The sequence below is a fragment of the Heterodontus francisci genome, chromosome 8 (assembly GCF_036365525.1).
Source record: "Heterodontus francisci isolate sHetFra1 chromosome 8, sHetFra1.hap1, whole genome shotgun sequence".
Lineage (NCBI taxonomy): Eukaryota > Metazoa > Chordata > Chondrichthyes > Heterodontiformes > Heterodontidae > Heterodontus > Heterodontus francisci.
The window spans coordinates 49,238,659-49,254,479 of record NC_090378.1 but is presented as its reverse complement, the minus strand read 5'-3'; the positions used below and the strand labels follow the sequence as shown (position 1 = coordinate 49,254,479).

Below are 15,821 nucleotides of genomic sequence, written 5' to 3'. Positions count from 1 at the left end.
TGTTGGAGCTTCTTGTAGGCAATGGATGCTTTATGAGCAGCATGGCTACATCGCTACAGATCATCCTTGTTCCACATGATGACCATACTCACTGACTTGGGAAGGTGCCCCATTTCTCCGTCTGCAATGGAACGTCCATCCTGTGGCCACGCCAGTTCCATGGCCTCCTCCTCCATCATGCTCAGTACATGATGATGTGACAGTCCACCGCCACTCTTTGCAATTGTGTGCTATCTTCTCCTGCAGACACAAAAATGAATGTTGTTGGTCTCCCAGCAGGGTCAAGCCCAAGATATATGCTGGTCGTACTTGCTTCCTGCTCGTAGCCCCTTTCCTGGGGGTTTTCAATGACCATTTCAACACCATTTAGCCACGCCTCAGTCAGCTTGTCTTTATGCCCTGACCCTTTGCCCATGACAAAGTGGGCACTCCCTCTCCACCCAACACACCCTCCCGCTCTGACACATGCAAGGCCCAAGAGGTCAAGGGTTTATGACGTACTCACTTTTAGTGCCCGGGTGAGGTCATTTGAGTCCCTTGCAGCACTAGATACAGGTGCTTGAATCTATATCCTTTGTTCTACTATTGGTTTAACCTGAACCATCATGTTGGAATTTCTATTATTTACTAACTAATTTGCCTACTAATTGTTTTGGTGTCACTTCCTTGCAACAATGAAAAATCCAAGTTTCCCTGGCTTTTCCACATGACTTATTTCATGAAATCTAGAACTCGGTCTTATTGCTTTTCCCTGTGTTGTATATATGAAAATAGATGACAGGGTAGAAATTCTTCTTGGACTGTGGTGAATTGACAACCTGGTTTACACCCAACTCAATTTTTTTCTGAGATGAAAATCAGGCAGAGTGTAACATGGGCTGCTGATTTGTTGTTGCTCATTTTATTCTACCGCCCAAGTGAATGTCTACACCATGGTATTTTTTTCCTATTTTAAGATAATTTTGCAAATTTCCCAGACTCCCACAAAAATTGCACAGAAAACAATATCCGTAAACATTGAAATAAAGTATTAATAACATGCAACAAAAAAGATTTCTTAGTAGCATACAGATTCCTTGCACTAGCTTTCCATGTAGTTCCAGACAGTTAATTTGAGGAAGAGGGTGGTTAAAGCCTATCTTGGAACACTAAGAGGGTGACAATCTGTTTTAGTGAAAAAGTGGTCAAACAAAATGAGATACAGAGAAGATTCTTCTTTGTATTCACAACATTTTTGCTAAAATTAATGAAAGAAATGTCACCTATATTTAGGGTACAAATGCGATTAAGTCTATGCCTAAAAGCATCTCATTTCCATTTCTGGGAGTGGGGGGGTGGGGGGTGGGGGGTGGGGGAGGGGGTGGCTGGGGCTGATCTAAAGAAAATCTGAAATTCATGTGAAGAGCTAAAGGATTGTTGTCGCAATAAAATGATTAGTAAACATTTTCCCTTTTATATAACATATGATGCACGATGTCATTGTAATGAAAATGGTGGTTGACTTTTAATAGTTTACGTTCCCAATTATGTTGGTCCTCCCTTTAAATTCATAAATAATGGCGTTGTTTGGACTGAGTTCTTAGTTTCACGGTACTCCAGAACCTTGTACATACTTATGTCGGTCAATGAACTCTTGATATTTCTGCATGACATCATTCATTTTAAACTGATTTAAACTGAGCCAGTTGGATCAAACTGGGAAATTAGTGATGATTCCTTAATTATTAAACAATTAATTATGGCGGCTATTAAATTGTGATGTGTTGCAGAATCAAACACCACAAAAGTTTTTCAAGGCTTGCACATTCTGGTTGATCAATAAGCCAAAGTAACAACAGCCTGCTTGTTTCTATCTGTGTTTGCTTTTATTTTTGTCCTATCCCACTCCAGTCAGGGTCGTATTGATTTTGAAGTTTAACAGTTAGTGTTACCTTCCTGACTTGTGTCCTTTTAAGGCCTATATTTGTACTACGCGATGAAAAGCCCTAACTGCTCTTAAATATAATTTAACTGGAAACTCTGCAGACATGGCATTTTCTGCCATTTACTTTTTGGATAACAAAGGACAGGTAGGTTTGTGCCATGCTTATATTGCTAAATAGTAAAAAAATACTTTCACCTTCGAGTATATTTTAGTATTCTTTCCTATTAATGGATGAGCTGTCTCAGCTTGTATCATACATTGATGCAATTAAGTAGAAATTTGAGAAGTATTTTTTAAAAATTGCTTTTTTAGTGTGTAATTGTTATGTAGTAGTGGATACATTTTAGCTATTCTGTAGATTTGATTTGTGTAAGGCAGGTTAATGGAATATGAAATGTTGAAATGTGTTCTCTGAAGTATATAGATAGACCGTTGTGGCTTTGTTTCTCTGTGGAATGTTTATTTCCTTTAATATCTATTTACTGTATAAATGGAAATGGTTAAGAGAAAGACCAGACAGGGAACTTGCTCCCAGTTCTATTCTTGGAGGCCAGTATGCAGCTTGAAGTAATTTGTCCAATTTTTCCTCCTTCCCCATCTGGAAATGCCTGATCTTTCCTCGGTACTTTCTCATTGAAGCACAGCTAAGATCTGAAACTTGATGAATGGAGAATTGCAGCCACAAACCTAATCCTAATAGGCAGCACATAAATGCTACACCTTTATGGCCAGACTTAAAATACATGCTTACGATATGTTGGTGCCTGCAAAAAAAATCATTGCACTTTAATTATTGTGATAATTCTTTAAGATGCTTCAACATAAGGTGCCATATAAATGCACGCAGTCTTATTATGTCATTTGTTTAACTTTTAATTTGAGTTAGTATTCCAGTTGATGATTTAACCAGATTTTGAACAAATACCACCCCGAGCATCTAGTATGTTATACTAATTTCCGAATACATATGCATAGGACCTCCTTTCATCAAGTTTAGAATTATGTGACTATCAATACAATATATTTAACCAAGTATTTTACATATTTTTGAAGTGACATAGTTTAATGTCAATTGTAAATTATGTAATAATTCTGTACAGGTTCTCATTTCGCGCAATTACCGAGGGGGTGTTGAAATGTCGATGATTGAGAATTTTATGCCTTTACTTCTAAGCAAAGAAGAGGATGGATCCTTAAATCCAATTTTAAAAAAAGGCACAGTCTATTTTTTGTGGATTAAATACAAAAATATCTACAGTATCCTTGAATATATTTAATTTTTTAAGCTGTTTCACATGTTTCCATGATTTTTGTACTTTATTTCTCATATATGTGGAAGCTGTACAACCTTAACAAGAAATCCAGTGGTATGTACAATGAAGAGAAACACCAACATTTCGTTATCATTTGCATTCCTTTTCAAGGTAAAACAGGTAGGCAAAAAAAAAACATAGTTTGTTTTAAGTACTCAAGACTTGAATTTCAAGCTTTGCAACAAAAACATAGTCCTGTGGTACCCTTTAATAATGAAACACATTGCATTTATTGTTAATATACCAAGACCTTCATAGTTTTCTGTGAGCTACCTGATTTAGCAACACTCTCAGTTTGATTAAAAAATGGAAAGACAGAAAGTTCAACATAAGGTACAGTAAATGAGGTATTTTGTGATCTCAGTACTTTGTTGAAACACTAACCAGTTTCACATCAGTAGCATGCCATACTTTTTGTAGCTGAATTGGAATAAATGCTTTAAAATGTTATTCTGAATTAGTGACTGACTTCAACTTCTATCGACAAGATAATATTACATAAGAACTTACAAGGAAAGGCCATTAAGTCCAGCAAAATTACCTCTTTTTGAATGATCTCAATCCCATCTGGTTGCTTTTTCACTATGTTTCTCAATTCTCTTTCTGAAAACACATATAATTGTTTCTTGAATTAATTTATGCTTTGTACTTTGGGGCCTTTCCAGGTAACTTACTCCACAAATCTGTTACTCGTTGTGTTAAAAAGGTGGGAATAGAACGAATGGCCTGGATTTTGCAGTTCTAACGATGGTGAAACTGTTAGTATTTCCCATCATTGCAGCTGTGAAATTGGCAGCAACTACTGGCATCCATACGTGTGCAGTTAAATCCAGAAATCCAGAACTCCCTGCAGATGGGAATCTTCTAGAAATCACTGACAGACGAGAACTTGCCCTTGAATGCCATAATATAATTGTTCACATAATCACAGCATCGTTACAGTGCAGAAGGAGGCCATTTGGCCCATCGTGTCCACACTCGCTCTTTGAAAGACCAATTCCCTCAGTTCCATTCCCCTGCCTTCTCCCCGTAATCCTGCACATTCCTCGTTTTCATATAACTGTCTAATTCCCTTTTGAATGCTTCAATTGAACCTGCCTCCACCACATTCTCAGGCAACGCATTCCAGACCTTAACCACTCGCTGCGTGAAAATTTTTTTCCTCATGTTACTTTTGCTTCTCTTTCCAAATACTTTAAATCTCGTTCTTCTTTCACGAGTGGGAACAGTTTCTCTCTATCTATTCTGTCCCGATCCCTCATGATTTTGAATGCCTCTATCAAATCACCTCTCAGCCTTCTCTTCTCCAAGGAAAACAGTCCTAACTTCTCCAATCTATCTTAATAACTGAAATTCCTCATCCTTGGAACCATTCTCGTGAATCTTTTTTGTACTTTCTCCAATGCCCTCATGTCTTTCCTAAAGTGTGGCGCCCAGAACTGGATGCAATAGTCCAGCAGAGGCCGAATTAGTGTCTTACAAAGAACAGTACAGCACAGGAACAGGCCATTCGGCCCTCAAGGCCTGCCTGCCTAAATTAAAACCTTCTGCACTTCCGGGGACCGTATCCCTCTATTCCCATCCTATTCATGTATTTGTCAAGATGCCTCTTAAACGTCATTATTGTACCTGCTTCCACCACCTCCCCCGGCAGCAAGTTCCAGGCACTCACCACCCTCTGTGTAAAGAACTTGCCTTGCACATCCCCTCTAAACTTTGCCCCTCTCACCTTAAACCTATGCCCTCTAGTAACTGACTCTTCCACCCTGGGAAAAAGCTTCTGACTATCCACTCTGTCCATGCCGCTCATAACTTTGTAAACCTCTATCATGTCACCCCTCCACCTCCGTCGTTCCAGTGAAAACAATCCGAGTTTATCCAACCTCTCCTCATAGCTAATGCCCCCCAGACCAGGCAACATCCTGGTAAACCTCTTCTGTACCCTCTCCAAAGCCTCCACGTCCTTCTGGTGGTGTGGCGACCAGAATTGCACGCAATATTCTAAGTGTGGCCTAACTAAAGTTCTGTACAGCTGCAGCATGACTTGCCAATTTTTATACTCTATGCCCCGACCGATGAAGGCAAGCATGCCGTATGCCTTCTTGACTACCTTATCCACCTGCGCTGCCACTTTCAGTGACCTGTGGACCTGTAAGCCCAGATCTCTCTGCCTGTCAATACTCCTAAGGGTTCTGTCATTTACTGTATACTTCCCACCTGCATTAGATCTTCCAAAATGCATTACCTCACATTTGTCCAGATTAAACTCCATCTGCCATTTCTCCGCCTAAGTCTCCAACCAATCTATATCCTGCTGTATCCTCTGACAATCCACATCACTATCCGCAACTCCACCAACCTTTGTGTCGTCTGCAAACTTACTAATCAGACCAGCTACATTTTCCTCCAAATCATTTATATATACTACAAAGAGCAAAGGTCCCAGCACTGATCCCTGCGGAACACCACTAGTCACATCCCTCCATTCAGAAAAGCACCCTTCCACTGCTACCCTCTGTCTTCTATGACTAAGCCAGTTCTGTATCCATCTTGCCAGCTCACCTCTGATCCCGTGTGACTTCACCTTTTGTACCAGTCTGCCACGAGGGACCTTGTCAAAGGCTTTACTGAAGTCCATGTAGACAACATCCACTGCCCTTCCTTCATCAATCATCTTTGTCACTTCCTCAAAAAACTCAATCAAATTAGTGAGATACGACCTCCCCTTCACAAAACCATGCTGCCTCTCGCTAATAAGTTTGTTTGTTTCCAAATGGCAGTAAATCCTGTCTCGAAGAATCCTCTCCAATAATTTCCCTACCACTGACCTAAGGCTCACCGGCCTATCCTTGTTACCCTCCTTAAACAAAGGAACAACATTGTCTATTCTCCAGTCCTCTGGGACCTCACCTGTAGCCAATGAGGATGCAAAGATTTCTGTCAAGGCCCCAGCAATTTCTTCCCTTGCCTCCCTCAGTATTCTGGGGTAGATCCCATCAGGCCCTGGGGACTTATCTACCTTAATGCTTTGCAAGACACCCAACACTTCCTCCTTTTTGTTAATGAGATGACTGAGACTATCTACACTTCCTTCCCTAGGCTCATCATCCACCAAGTCCTTCTCTTTGGTGAATACTGATGCAAAGTACTCATTTAGTGCCTCGCCCATTTCCTCTGGTTCCACACATAGATTCCCTTCTCTGTCCTTGAGCGAGCCAACCCTTTCCCTAAGTACCCTCTTGCTCTTTATATATGTATAAAAAGCCTTGGGATTATCCTTAATCCTGTTTGCCAATGACTTTTCATGACCCCTTTTAGCCCTCCTGACTCCTTGCTTAAGTTCCTTTCTACTGTCTTTATATTCCTCAAGGGATTCGTCTGTTCCTAGCCTTCCAGCCCTTACGAATGCTTCCTTTTTCTTTTTGACTAGGCTCACAATATCCCACGTTATCCAAGGTTCCCGAGACTTGCCAAACTTATCCTTCTTCCTCACAGGAACATGCTGGTCCTGGATTCTAATCAACTGACATTTGAAAAACTCCCACATGTCAGATGTTGATTTGCCCTCAAACAGCCGCCCCCAATCTAAATTTTTCAGTTCCTGCCCAATATTGTTATAATTAGCCTTCCCCCAATTTAGCACCTTCACCCAAGGACTACTCTTATCCTTATCCACAAGTACCTTAAAACGTATGGAATTATACAAGTTCCACATAACTTCCTTGCTCTTGTACTCTATGCCCCTATTAATAAAGCCCAGGATACTGTATGCTTTATTAACTACTCTCTCAACCTGTCCTGCCACCTTCAATGACTTATGCACATATACACCTTGGTCCCTCTATTCCTGCACTCCTTTTAGAATTGTACCCTTTATTCTGTATTGTCTCTCCGTGTTCTTCCGACAAAAATGAATGACTTCACATTTCTCTGTATTGAACTTCATCTGTCACCTGTCTGCCCATTCCACCAACTTGTCTGTGTCACTTTGAAGTTCTAAACTATCCTCACAGTTCACAATGCTTGCAAGTTTCATATCATCTGCAAACTTTGAAAGTGTGCCCTGTACACCAAGGTCTAGGTCATTAATATATATCAGGAAAAGTAAGGGTTCCAACACTGATCCCTGGGGAACTCCACTACAAACCTTCCTCCAGCCCGACAAACATTCATTAACCTCTACTGTTTGTTTCCTGTCACTCAGCCAATTTCGTATCCATGTTGCTACCATCCCTTTTATTCCATGAGCTACAAGTTTGCTCATAAGTCTGTTGTGTGGCACTGTATCAAATGCCTTTTGAAAGTCCATGTACACCACATCAACAGAATTACCCTCATCAACCTTCTCTGTTACCTCCTCAAAAAACTCCAGCAAGTTAGTTAAACATGATTTTCCCTTATGAAATCCATGCTGGCTTTCCTTAATTAACTCGCATTTGTCCATGTGACTATTGATTTTGTCCTGAATTATTTTTTTCTAGAAATTTGCTCACCACCAAAGTTAAACTGACTGGCCTGTAGTTGCTGGGCTTATCTTTACACCCTTTTTTGAACAAGGGTGTAACGTTTGCAATTCTCCAGTCCTCTGGCACCACCCCAAGTCTAAAGAAGAGTGAAAAATTATGGCTAGTGCCTCTGCGATTTCGACCCTCACTTCCCTCAGTATCCTTGGATGCATCTCATCTGATCCACTTCAAGTACAGATAGCCTGTCTAATACTTCCTGTTTATCAATTTTAAACTTCTCTAGTGTCTGACTTACCTCATCATTCAACATTGCCTGGGTTGCATCTTCTTCCTTGGTAAAGACAGTTGCAAAGTATTTATTAAATACTTCAGCTCTGCCCTCTGCCTCCATGTGTTAAAACCACTCAAAAAACTACACCTTGTTAATGAGCTGTAATTGGGTTTTTAATGACGTCGTAAGTCATAAATACTGCGAAAGAAACTCTTTGACCTTGAGAAACTAATTTTATATTTGTGTAATAGCATTTTTTCCATTATAATAATTGCATAGTTTTTAATATTTTTTTAAAGTTTGTTTATGATATTTCAGTTTCTCATGTGTATGTCCCAATTTTCAATTCGCTCTCTGTAATCTTTATAAAAGGTGAATGATAGATAATCAGTGCATTTTACATCCTGGTTTGCTGTCTGTGAGAATTCTTCAATGTGATTGGCATCTGACCCTGCTTGATGACATGACTGTACCTGGGAAATTCTCTTGACTTGGTACCAGATTCAAATTAATGTTGGGAAGGGTGAAACTCATACCACAGAGATCACTAGACCTTTGTGGACAGATTCCTTCAAGGGGACATGGGTTCGAATCCCACCACAGCAGAAGGTGGAATTTGAATTTAATTAATAAATCTGGAATTAAAAGCTAGTCTAATGATGACCATGAAACCATTGTCGATTGTTGTAAAAACCCATCTGGTTCACTAATGTCCTTGATGGAAGGAAATCTGCTGTCCTTACCTGGTCTGGCCTACATGTGATTCCAGACCCACAGCAATGTGGTTAACTCTGACATGCCCTCTGAAATGGCCTAGCAAGCCACTCAGTTGTACCTAACCGCTACAAAGTCAATAAAAAGGAATGAAACCAGATGGACCATCCGGCATCGACCGAGACACCGGAAACGACAACGGCAAACCCAGCCCTGTCGACCCTGCAAAGTCCTCCTTACTAACATCTGGGGGCTTGTGCCAAAGTTGGGAGAGCTGTCCCACAGACTAGTCAAGCAACAGCCTGACATAGTGATACTCACGGAATCATACCTTACAGACAATGTCCCAGACACTGCCATCACCATCCCCAGGTATGTCCTGTCCCACCGGCAGGACTAACCCACCAGAGGTGGTGGCACAGTGGTATACAGTAGGGAGGGAGTTGCCCTGGGAGACCTCAACATTGACTCTGGACCCCATGAAGTCTCATGGCATCAGGTCAAACATGGGCAAGGTAACCTCCTACTGATTACCACCTACCACCCTCCTTCAGCTGATGACTCAGTATTCCACCATGTTGAACACCACTTGGATGAAGCACTGAGGGTGGCAAGGGCACAAAATATACTCTGGGTGGGGGACTTCAACGTCCATCATCAAGAGTGGCTCGGTAGCACCACTACTGACCGAGCTGGCCGAGTCCTAAAGGACATAGCTGCTAGACTGGGTCTGCGGCAGGTGGTGGGGGAACCAACACGAGGGAAAAACATACTTGACCTCGTCCTCACCAATCTGCCTGCTGCATATGCTTCTGTCCATGACTGTATTGTTAGGAGTGACCACCACACAGTCCTTGTGGAGACGAAGTCCCGCCTTCACACTGAGGATACCGTCCATCGTGTTGTGTGGCATTATCACCGTGCTAAATGGGATAGATTTTGAACAGATCTAGCAATGCAAAACTGGGCATCCAGGAGGCGCTGTGGGCCATCAGCAGCAGCAGAATTGTACTCAACCACAATCTGTAACCTCATGGTCCGGCATATCCCCCACTCTACTTTTACCATCAAGCCAGGAGACCAACCCTGGTTCAATGAAGAGTGCAGGAGGGCATGCCAGGAGCAGCACCAGGCATACCTCAAAATGAGGTGTTAACCTGGTGAAGCTACAACACAGGACTATCTGCGTGCCAAACTGCGTAAGCAGCATGCGATAGACAGAGCTAAGCGATCCCATAACCAACGGAGCAGATCTAAGCTCTGCAGTCCTGCCACATCCAGCCGTGAATGGTGGTGGACAATTAAACAACTAACTGGAGGAGGTGGCTCCACAAATATCCCCATCCTCAATGATGGGGGAGCCCAGCACATCAGTGTGAAAGATAAGGCTGAAGCATTTGCAACAATCTTCAGCCAGAAGTGCCAAGTTGATGACCCATCTCGGCCTCCTCCTGAAGTCCCCAGCATCACAGATGCCAGACTTCAGCCAATTCGATTCACTCCGCGTGATATCAAAAACGACTGAAGGCACTGGATACTTCAAGAGCTATGTGCCCTGACAATATTCCAGCAATAGTATTGAAGACCTGTGCTCCAGAACTTGCCGCGCCCCTAGCCAAGCTGTTCCAGTACAGCTACAACACTGGCATCGACCCTGCAATGTGGAAAATTGCCCAGGTATGTCCTGTACACAAAAAGCAGGACAAGTTCAACCCGGCCAATTACCGCCCCATCAGCCTACTCTCAATCATCAGTAAAGTGATGGAAGGTGTCATCAACAGTGCCATCAAGCGGACTTGCTTAGCAATAACCTGCTCAGTGACGCTCAGTTTGGGTACGCCAGGGTCACTCAGCTCCTGACCTCATTACAGCCTTGGTTCAAACATGGACAAAACAGCTGAACTCAAGAGGTGAGGTGAGAGTGACTGCCATTAACATCAAGGCAACATTTGACCGAGTATGGCATCAAGGAGTCCCAGCAAAACTGAGGTCAATGGGAATCAGGGAGAAAACCCTCTGCTGGCTGGAGTCATACCTAGCGCAAAGGAAGATGGTTGTGGTTGTTGGAGGTCAATCATCTGAGCTCCAGGACATCACTGCAGGAGTTCCTCAGGTTAGTGTCCTCGGCCCAACCATCTTCAGCTGCTTCATCAATGACCTTCCTTCAATCATAAGGTCAGAAGTGGGGATGTTCGCTGATGATCGCACAATGTTCAGCACCATTCATGACTCCTCAGATACTGAAGCAGTCCGTGTAGAAATGCAGCAAGACCTGGACAATATCCAGGCTTGGGCTGATAAGTGGCAAGTAACATGCGCAGCACACAAGTGCCAGGCAATGACCGTCTCTAAGAAGAGAGAATCTAACCATCTCCCCTTTACATTCAATGGCATTACCATCGCTGAATCCCCCACTATCAACATCCTAGGGGCTACCATTGACCAGAAACTGAACTGGAGTAGCCATATAAATACCGTGGCTACAAGAGCAGGTCAGAGGCTAGGAATCCTGAGGCGAGTAACTCACCTCCTGACTCCCCAAAGCCTGTCCACCATCTACAAGGCACAAGTCCGGAGTGTGATGGAATACTCCCCACTTGCCTGGATGGGTGCGGCTCCAACAACACTCAAGAAGCTCGACACCATCCAGGGCAAAGCAGCCCACTTGATTGGCACCCCATCTACAAATATTCAGTCCCTCCACCACCGATGCACAGTGGCAGCAGTGTGTACCATCTACAAGATGCACTGCAGCAATGCACCAAGGCTCCTTAGACAGCACCTTCCAAACCCGCGACCCCTACCAACTAGAAGGACAAGGGCAGCAAATACATGGGAACACCACCACCTGCAAGTTCCCCTCCAAGTCACACACCATCCTGACTTGGAACTATATCGCCGTTCCTTCACTGTCATTGGGTCAAAATCCTGAAACTCCCTTCCTAACAGCACTGTGGGTGTACCTACCCCAAATGGACTGCAGCGGTTCAAGAAGACAGCTCACCACCACCTTCTCAAGGGCAATTAGGGATGGGCAATAAATGCTGGCCTGGCCAGCGTCGCCCACATCCCATGAATGAATTAAAAAAAAGGTCAGCAGTGAGCGCTGTCGCTTCGCTGCTGACCACAAGCTCTGGGCCAATGACTTTTTAATTATTACTTTGTGCTATATGGTAGGAAGAATTTTCCCTTCATAAGCTGGAGTACTCCAGTTAGGTTACAAACTTACTTTTTTAAAGAAAACAAGTCCCAACTTCTGTGGAAAGAGAAACAGAGTTAACATTTCAGGTCTGAGACCTTTCCAACTTCTTTAACTTTGCCTTATAATTTCAGTTTCTGAAATGTTGAATAGTTTGCAGTGCTCTCACAGACATTAATGTCTTTCTGTGGTTAAATAAGCATGACTATGCACACAGATGTGACCAACACTTTATACAGGTTCAAGGTACTGGTCGCATCCCATCTTGAGCTATTATTGCAATTTCTTTGTGTACTCTGTTGATGTAGCCCAGTTCCTTATTAATCTTTTTATTTTTTCTCCTACACCAGGCACTGATTTCACAGCTTTATTTACAGTATCCCTATATCCCTTCCCTTAGTAACATGCTGTATGAATCTTCCATTTTGCACACTATTTGCTCTGCTTTTTATTTGGTATCTTCTGAAGATTTGAAACGCTTGCTTATAATACCCAGGTCCAAGTCTTAACCAAACCACCCATATTCCCTATTTAATATTTTTTATAAATATAACATTTTGAAAATTGTGTTAATGTTATAGAATGCACAATGCAAAGTGTGGTTTTCCATGAATAAACAACTGAATAGATTATGTAAGCCCAATAATCGCATCTCATGTACTCTGCTGGCTGGCACATATAAGTTTTATACCACACCCATATCTCACTGGTGGTGACAGTGATTGTACTGCAAACCTTTTTACACCTCAGTGCATACAGTTGACTGTTGTTTATGGGACACATATGCTTTTACCCCGAGTTGTGCTACCAAAACAGCCTCAGTAATCAAACCACACATACTGTGTAAAAAGTGTGTCAATAGGTTTAATCAGTGCCATTCTGAGATAATCCCAGAAGTTAAAGATTCCTATCTGTGGTTACACTGCCTTGCTTTGACTGGTACCTCCTTATCTACACACTGCTGAGAATGTTGAATTTTATACTGTGTTTCACTATGTTGCATTGATCAACTTCATATCTCTACAAATTACTAATTACCATGTAGCTTGAAGACTGTTCTGTTAAATATACATTCAATTTTGATACAAAGTTGGATTTAAGTCCTTAATTCATAAAAAACTGTGAAAACCAACAATTAGTGTGAAGGATTTAATAATCTAATTTGTACTTAAACACTTCTGTGTGGAGGGATCACTTGTGCTCGTCCATATAACTGAAGATCAGCAGTAACTCACTGGTTGTAAAGTGCCTTTGGATATCCTGAGGGTGTGAAACATTCTATATAAAATCAAATTAATTTTCTTTCTTTCTTTAGATATAAGGGTCATGGAGCAACATGCTCTGATGAATTAAAAGATTTGAAAATATTTTCAGGAAGCGCGACTTTGATTTGGTTTATCCATCTCCACTCCTGTGTTTAAAAATGATAGGTTTACAGCCCTTTATGAATGTACCAGAGGCTTCCATAAAGCACAAGTTTTCAAACTACATTCCTTACTTAGATCCTAGAGAGGGTCTGCAAGGTGATCCCACTTGGTGCTTAATATTCTGTAGATCCAAATTTAAATTTCTGTATTTGTTTATTTACTAATGTTATTTCTGTTGTTGTATACTTTTTAAAAAACCCTGCAAAGAATGCAGGTTTCTTTTGGATAGCTGACATTGTCTTTCAAAAATCAGGTCAGGTGGTTTCCAGAGGTGTTTGTCATTATTTGCACCACACAAAAAAAGTTTGCAATCTGTTGCCATAGCTATTTCCTAGATTACAGTATATCTGGAAACAGTTTACCTGGGGATTTGTTGAAGAGGGGGGAATGATAGTTGTATATTGTTTAGGTAATCCAAGAGCAAAAGGTCATTTCTTCTATGTCACCTGATATCTTTTTAGGACAAACTGTTCTCACAAACTGAACTTCATTGTTGTGGATGCTTCAATTGGAAACATTTTGATCTGATCATACCGCAATGAAAATCTGTTGAACCACATCGGTGGAGGCTAACAGTTGTAGATTTAATATTCCTTTAATATTCCTGAGTTCCGAAGAAGGGTCACTGACCCGAAACGTTAACTCTGCTTCTCTTTCCACAGATGCTGCCAGACCTGCTGAGTGATTCCAGCATTTCTTGTTTTTGTTAATATTCCTTTACTTTAGGGACAAAGATTTCTTATAATGCAACAGAATAAGGTATTTTCTGAGCCTGTCCTTGTTGTGGGAAACATTTTTGCACAGTTCAAGTTTTCCTTTTTCCTGCTGAATAAACAGTTACTACAATTAGTTCGACAGACTTTGGGACTGATGCACTGAGGGGGGAAATAACAAGTGCAGATCAATGTGAACATTAAGAATTATGATGTAGAATTTTAGTAAGTGAGGAATTGCAGCAGTTCATTGTAAACTGTACCCCATATTGAAGACTTTCACAGTGAATAATTAGATTAGATTAGATTAGAGATACAGCACTGAAACAGGCCCTTCGGCCCACCGAGTCTGTGCCGAACATCAACCACCCATTTATACTAATCCTACGCTAATCCCATATTCCTACCAAACATCCCCACCTGTCCCTATATTTCCCTACCACCTACCTACACTAGTGACAATTTATAATGGCCAACTTACCTATCAACCTGCAAGTCTTTTAGCTTGTGGGAGGAAACCGGAGCACCCGGAGAAAACCCACGCAGACACAGGGAGAACTTGCAAACTCCACACAGGCAGTACCTGGAATCGAACCCGGGTCCCTGGAGCTGTGAGGCTGCGGTGCTAACCACTGCGCCACTGTGCCGCCCTACTTCAATTGAATGGTTTAATAGTTGTAAGTCACTACATCAACTATTTGCACTTACATAACACCTTTTACCATAACAAAATGTTACAGAGGAATAGAACTGAGCAGGAATAAAGTCATAGGACTGAATTTTACTAGCCCTCCAACATCAGCAGTTGTGGCGGGGGGCCCCAGAAAATTCTTTCGGGAGAGGCCCGCCAAGAAGGCCCCGCCGCATTTTACGGGGAGCGGGTGTGAGGCCTCAGTACGGGGGCCTTCATTTTAATATTAAAATTAATTAAAACACATGCAAATAATCTTACCTTGTCCTGGCAGCTGTCCCACGCCGATATTCCAGCCGGAACTGCCACACCTTCGGAACTCCGTTTGGAGTTCTGAGGCGTGACACTGGTGGGGAGGGGGCAGGAGTAAAATCACCAGGGCCGGGGGAAGAGTGGGGGGAAGCGGGAAAAAGTATTTCCATTGGCTGAGGGGATGTGGAAAGGGGTTGAAGGGCAAGAGTATAAAGTTTGGGGGTGAAAGGTCGATATCGGCAAAAATGGTTTTTCGGGGGGGAGAGGGAAATAAATATATTGTTTGATCATTGGGGGATGGAAGAGGGGCTTTGATGTTCAATTGACAGTTTTTATTCAAAGTAAAGGTGCTGTGCCCTTTAAAAATTTTAATTGCCGGTAAGAGCCCTTTAAAAATGGCACCAGCGCCTGTGTGGTGCCACTGAACATCATTGCCAGGGATGGACCGGCCACCCCCTGTACATCATTGGGGGCGGCCGTTCCACCCCCTCCATTTAGATAAACTCAGTGTTGGCTGCTCCATGCGGGCGGACTGCTTACTTCCAAGTGCACTGCCACGATTTGCGGCATGCTACTAAAATTCAGGCCATACAGTCATAGGGCTGAATTTTACCAGTCCCCTAGGGACGGGCTGGAAGGTGGAGGGGGGCATAAAATTGTGATGGAAAGGGGGAGTGGGGAGCCTGTCTCTTTCCTGATGTCATGGTGGGGAAGATCGAGGATGGCTGTCCTGCCCAGAGGCCAATTGAGTGCCTTGCGTGGCCAGTTAAGAACCAGGTAAGGGCCTCCATCCTGCTGCTGCCAGTATTTTACCAGTGGTAGGGGGTGCCCTCTGCCACTTGGGGAGGGAG

At 42.5% G+C, this 15,821-nt stretch overlaps 1 protein-coding gene across 4 annotated transcripts in view; it reads left to right on the top strand.

The window, feature by feature from the left end:
* The first annotated feature begins 1,815 nt into the window (after window positions 1-1,815).
* Window positions 1,816-15,821, top strand: part of LOC137372810 (AP-1 complex subunit mu-1-like) — a 70,641-nt gene continuing 56,635 nt past the window's right edge. Inside the window, exons 1-3 of one of the 4 annotated variants that reach the window (XM_068037106.1) lie at window positions 1,816-2,069; window positions 3,025-3,181; window positions 3,290-3,357. In XM_068037106.1, coding sequence (XP_067893207.1) covers window positions 2,028-2,069; window positions 3,025-3,181; window positions 3,290-3,357 — 267 coding nt within the window. In that variant the 5' untranslated portion in view covers window positions 1,816-2,027. Of the gene's footprint in view, window positions 2,070-3,024; window positions 3,182-3,263; window positions 3,358-15,821 lie in introns of all 4 variants that reach the window. The other 3 variants (XM_068037105.1, XM_068037104.1, XM_068037107.1) reach the window with 3 other exon arrangements.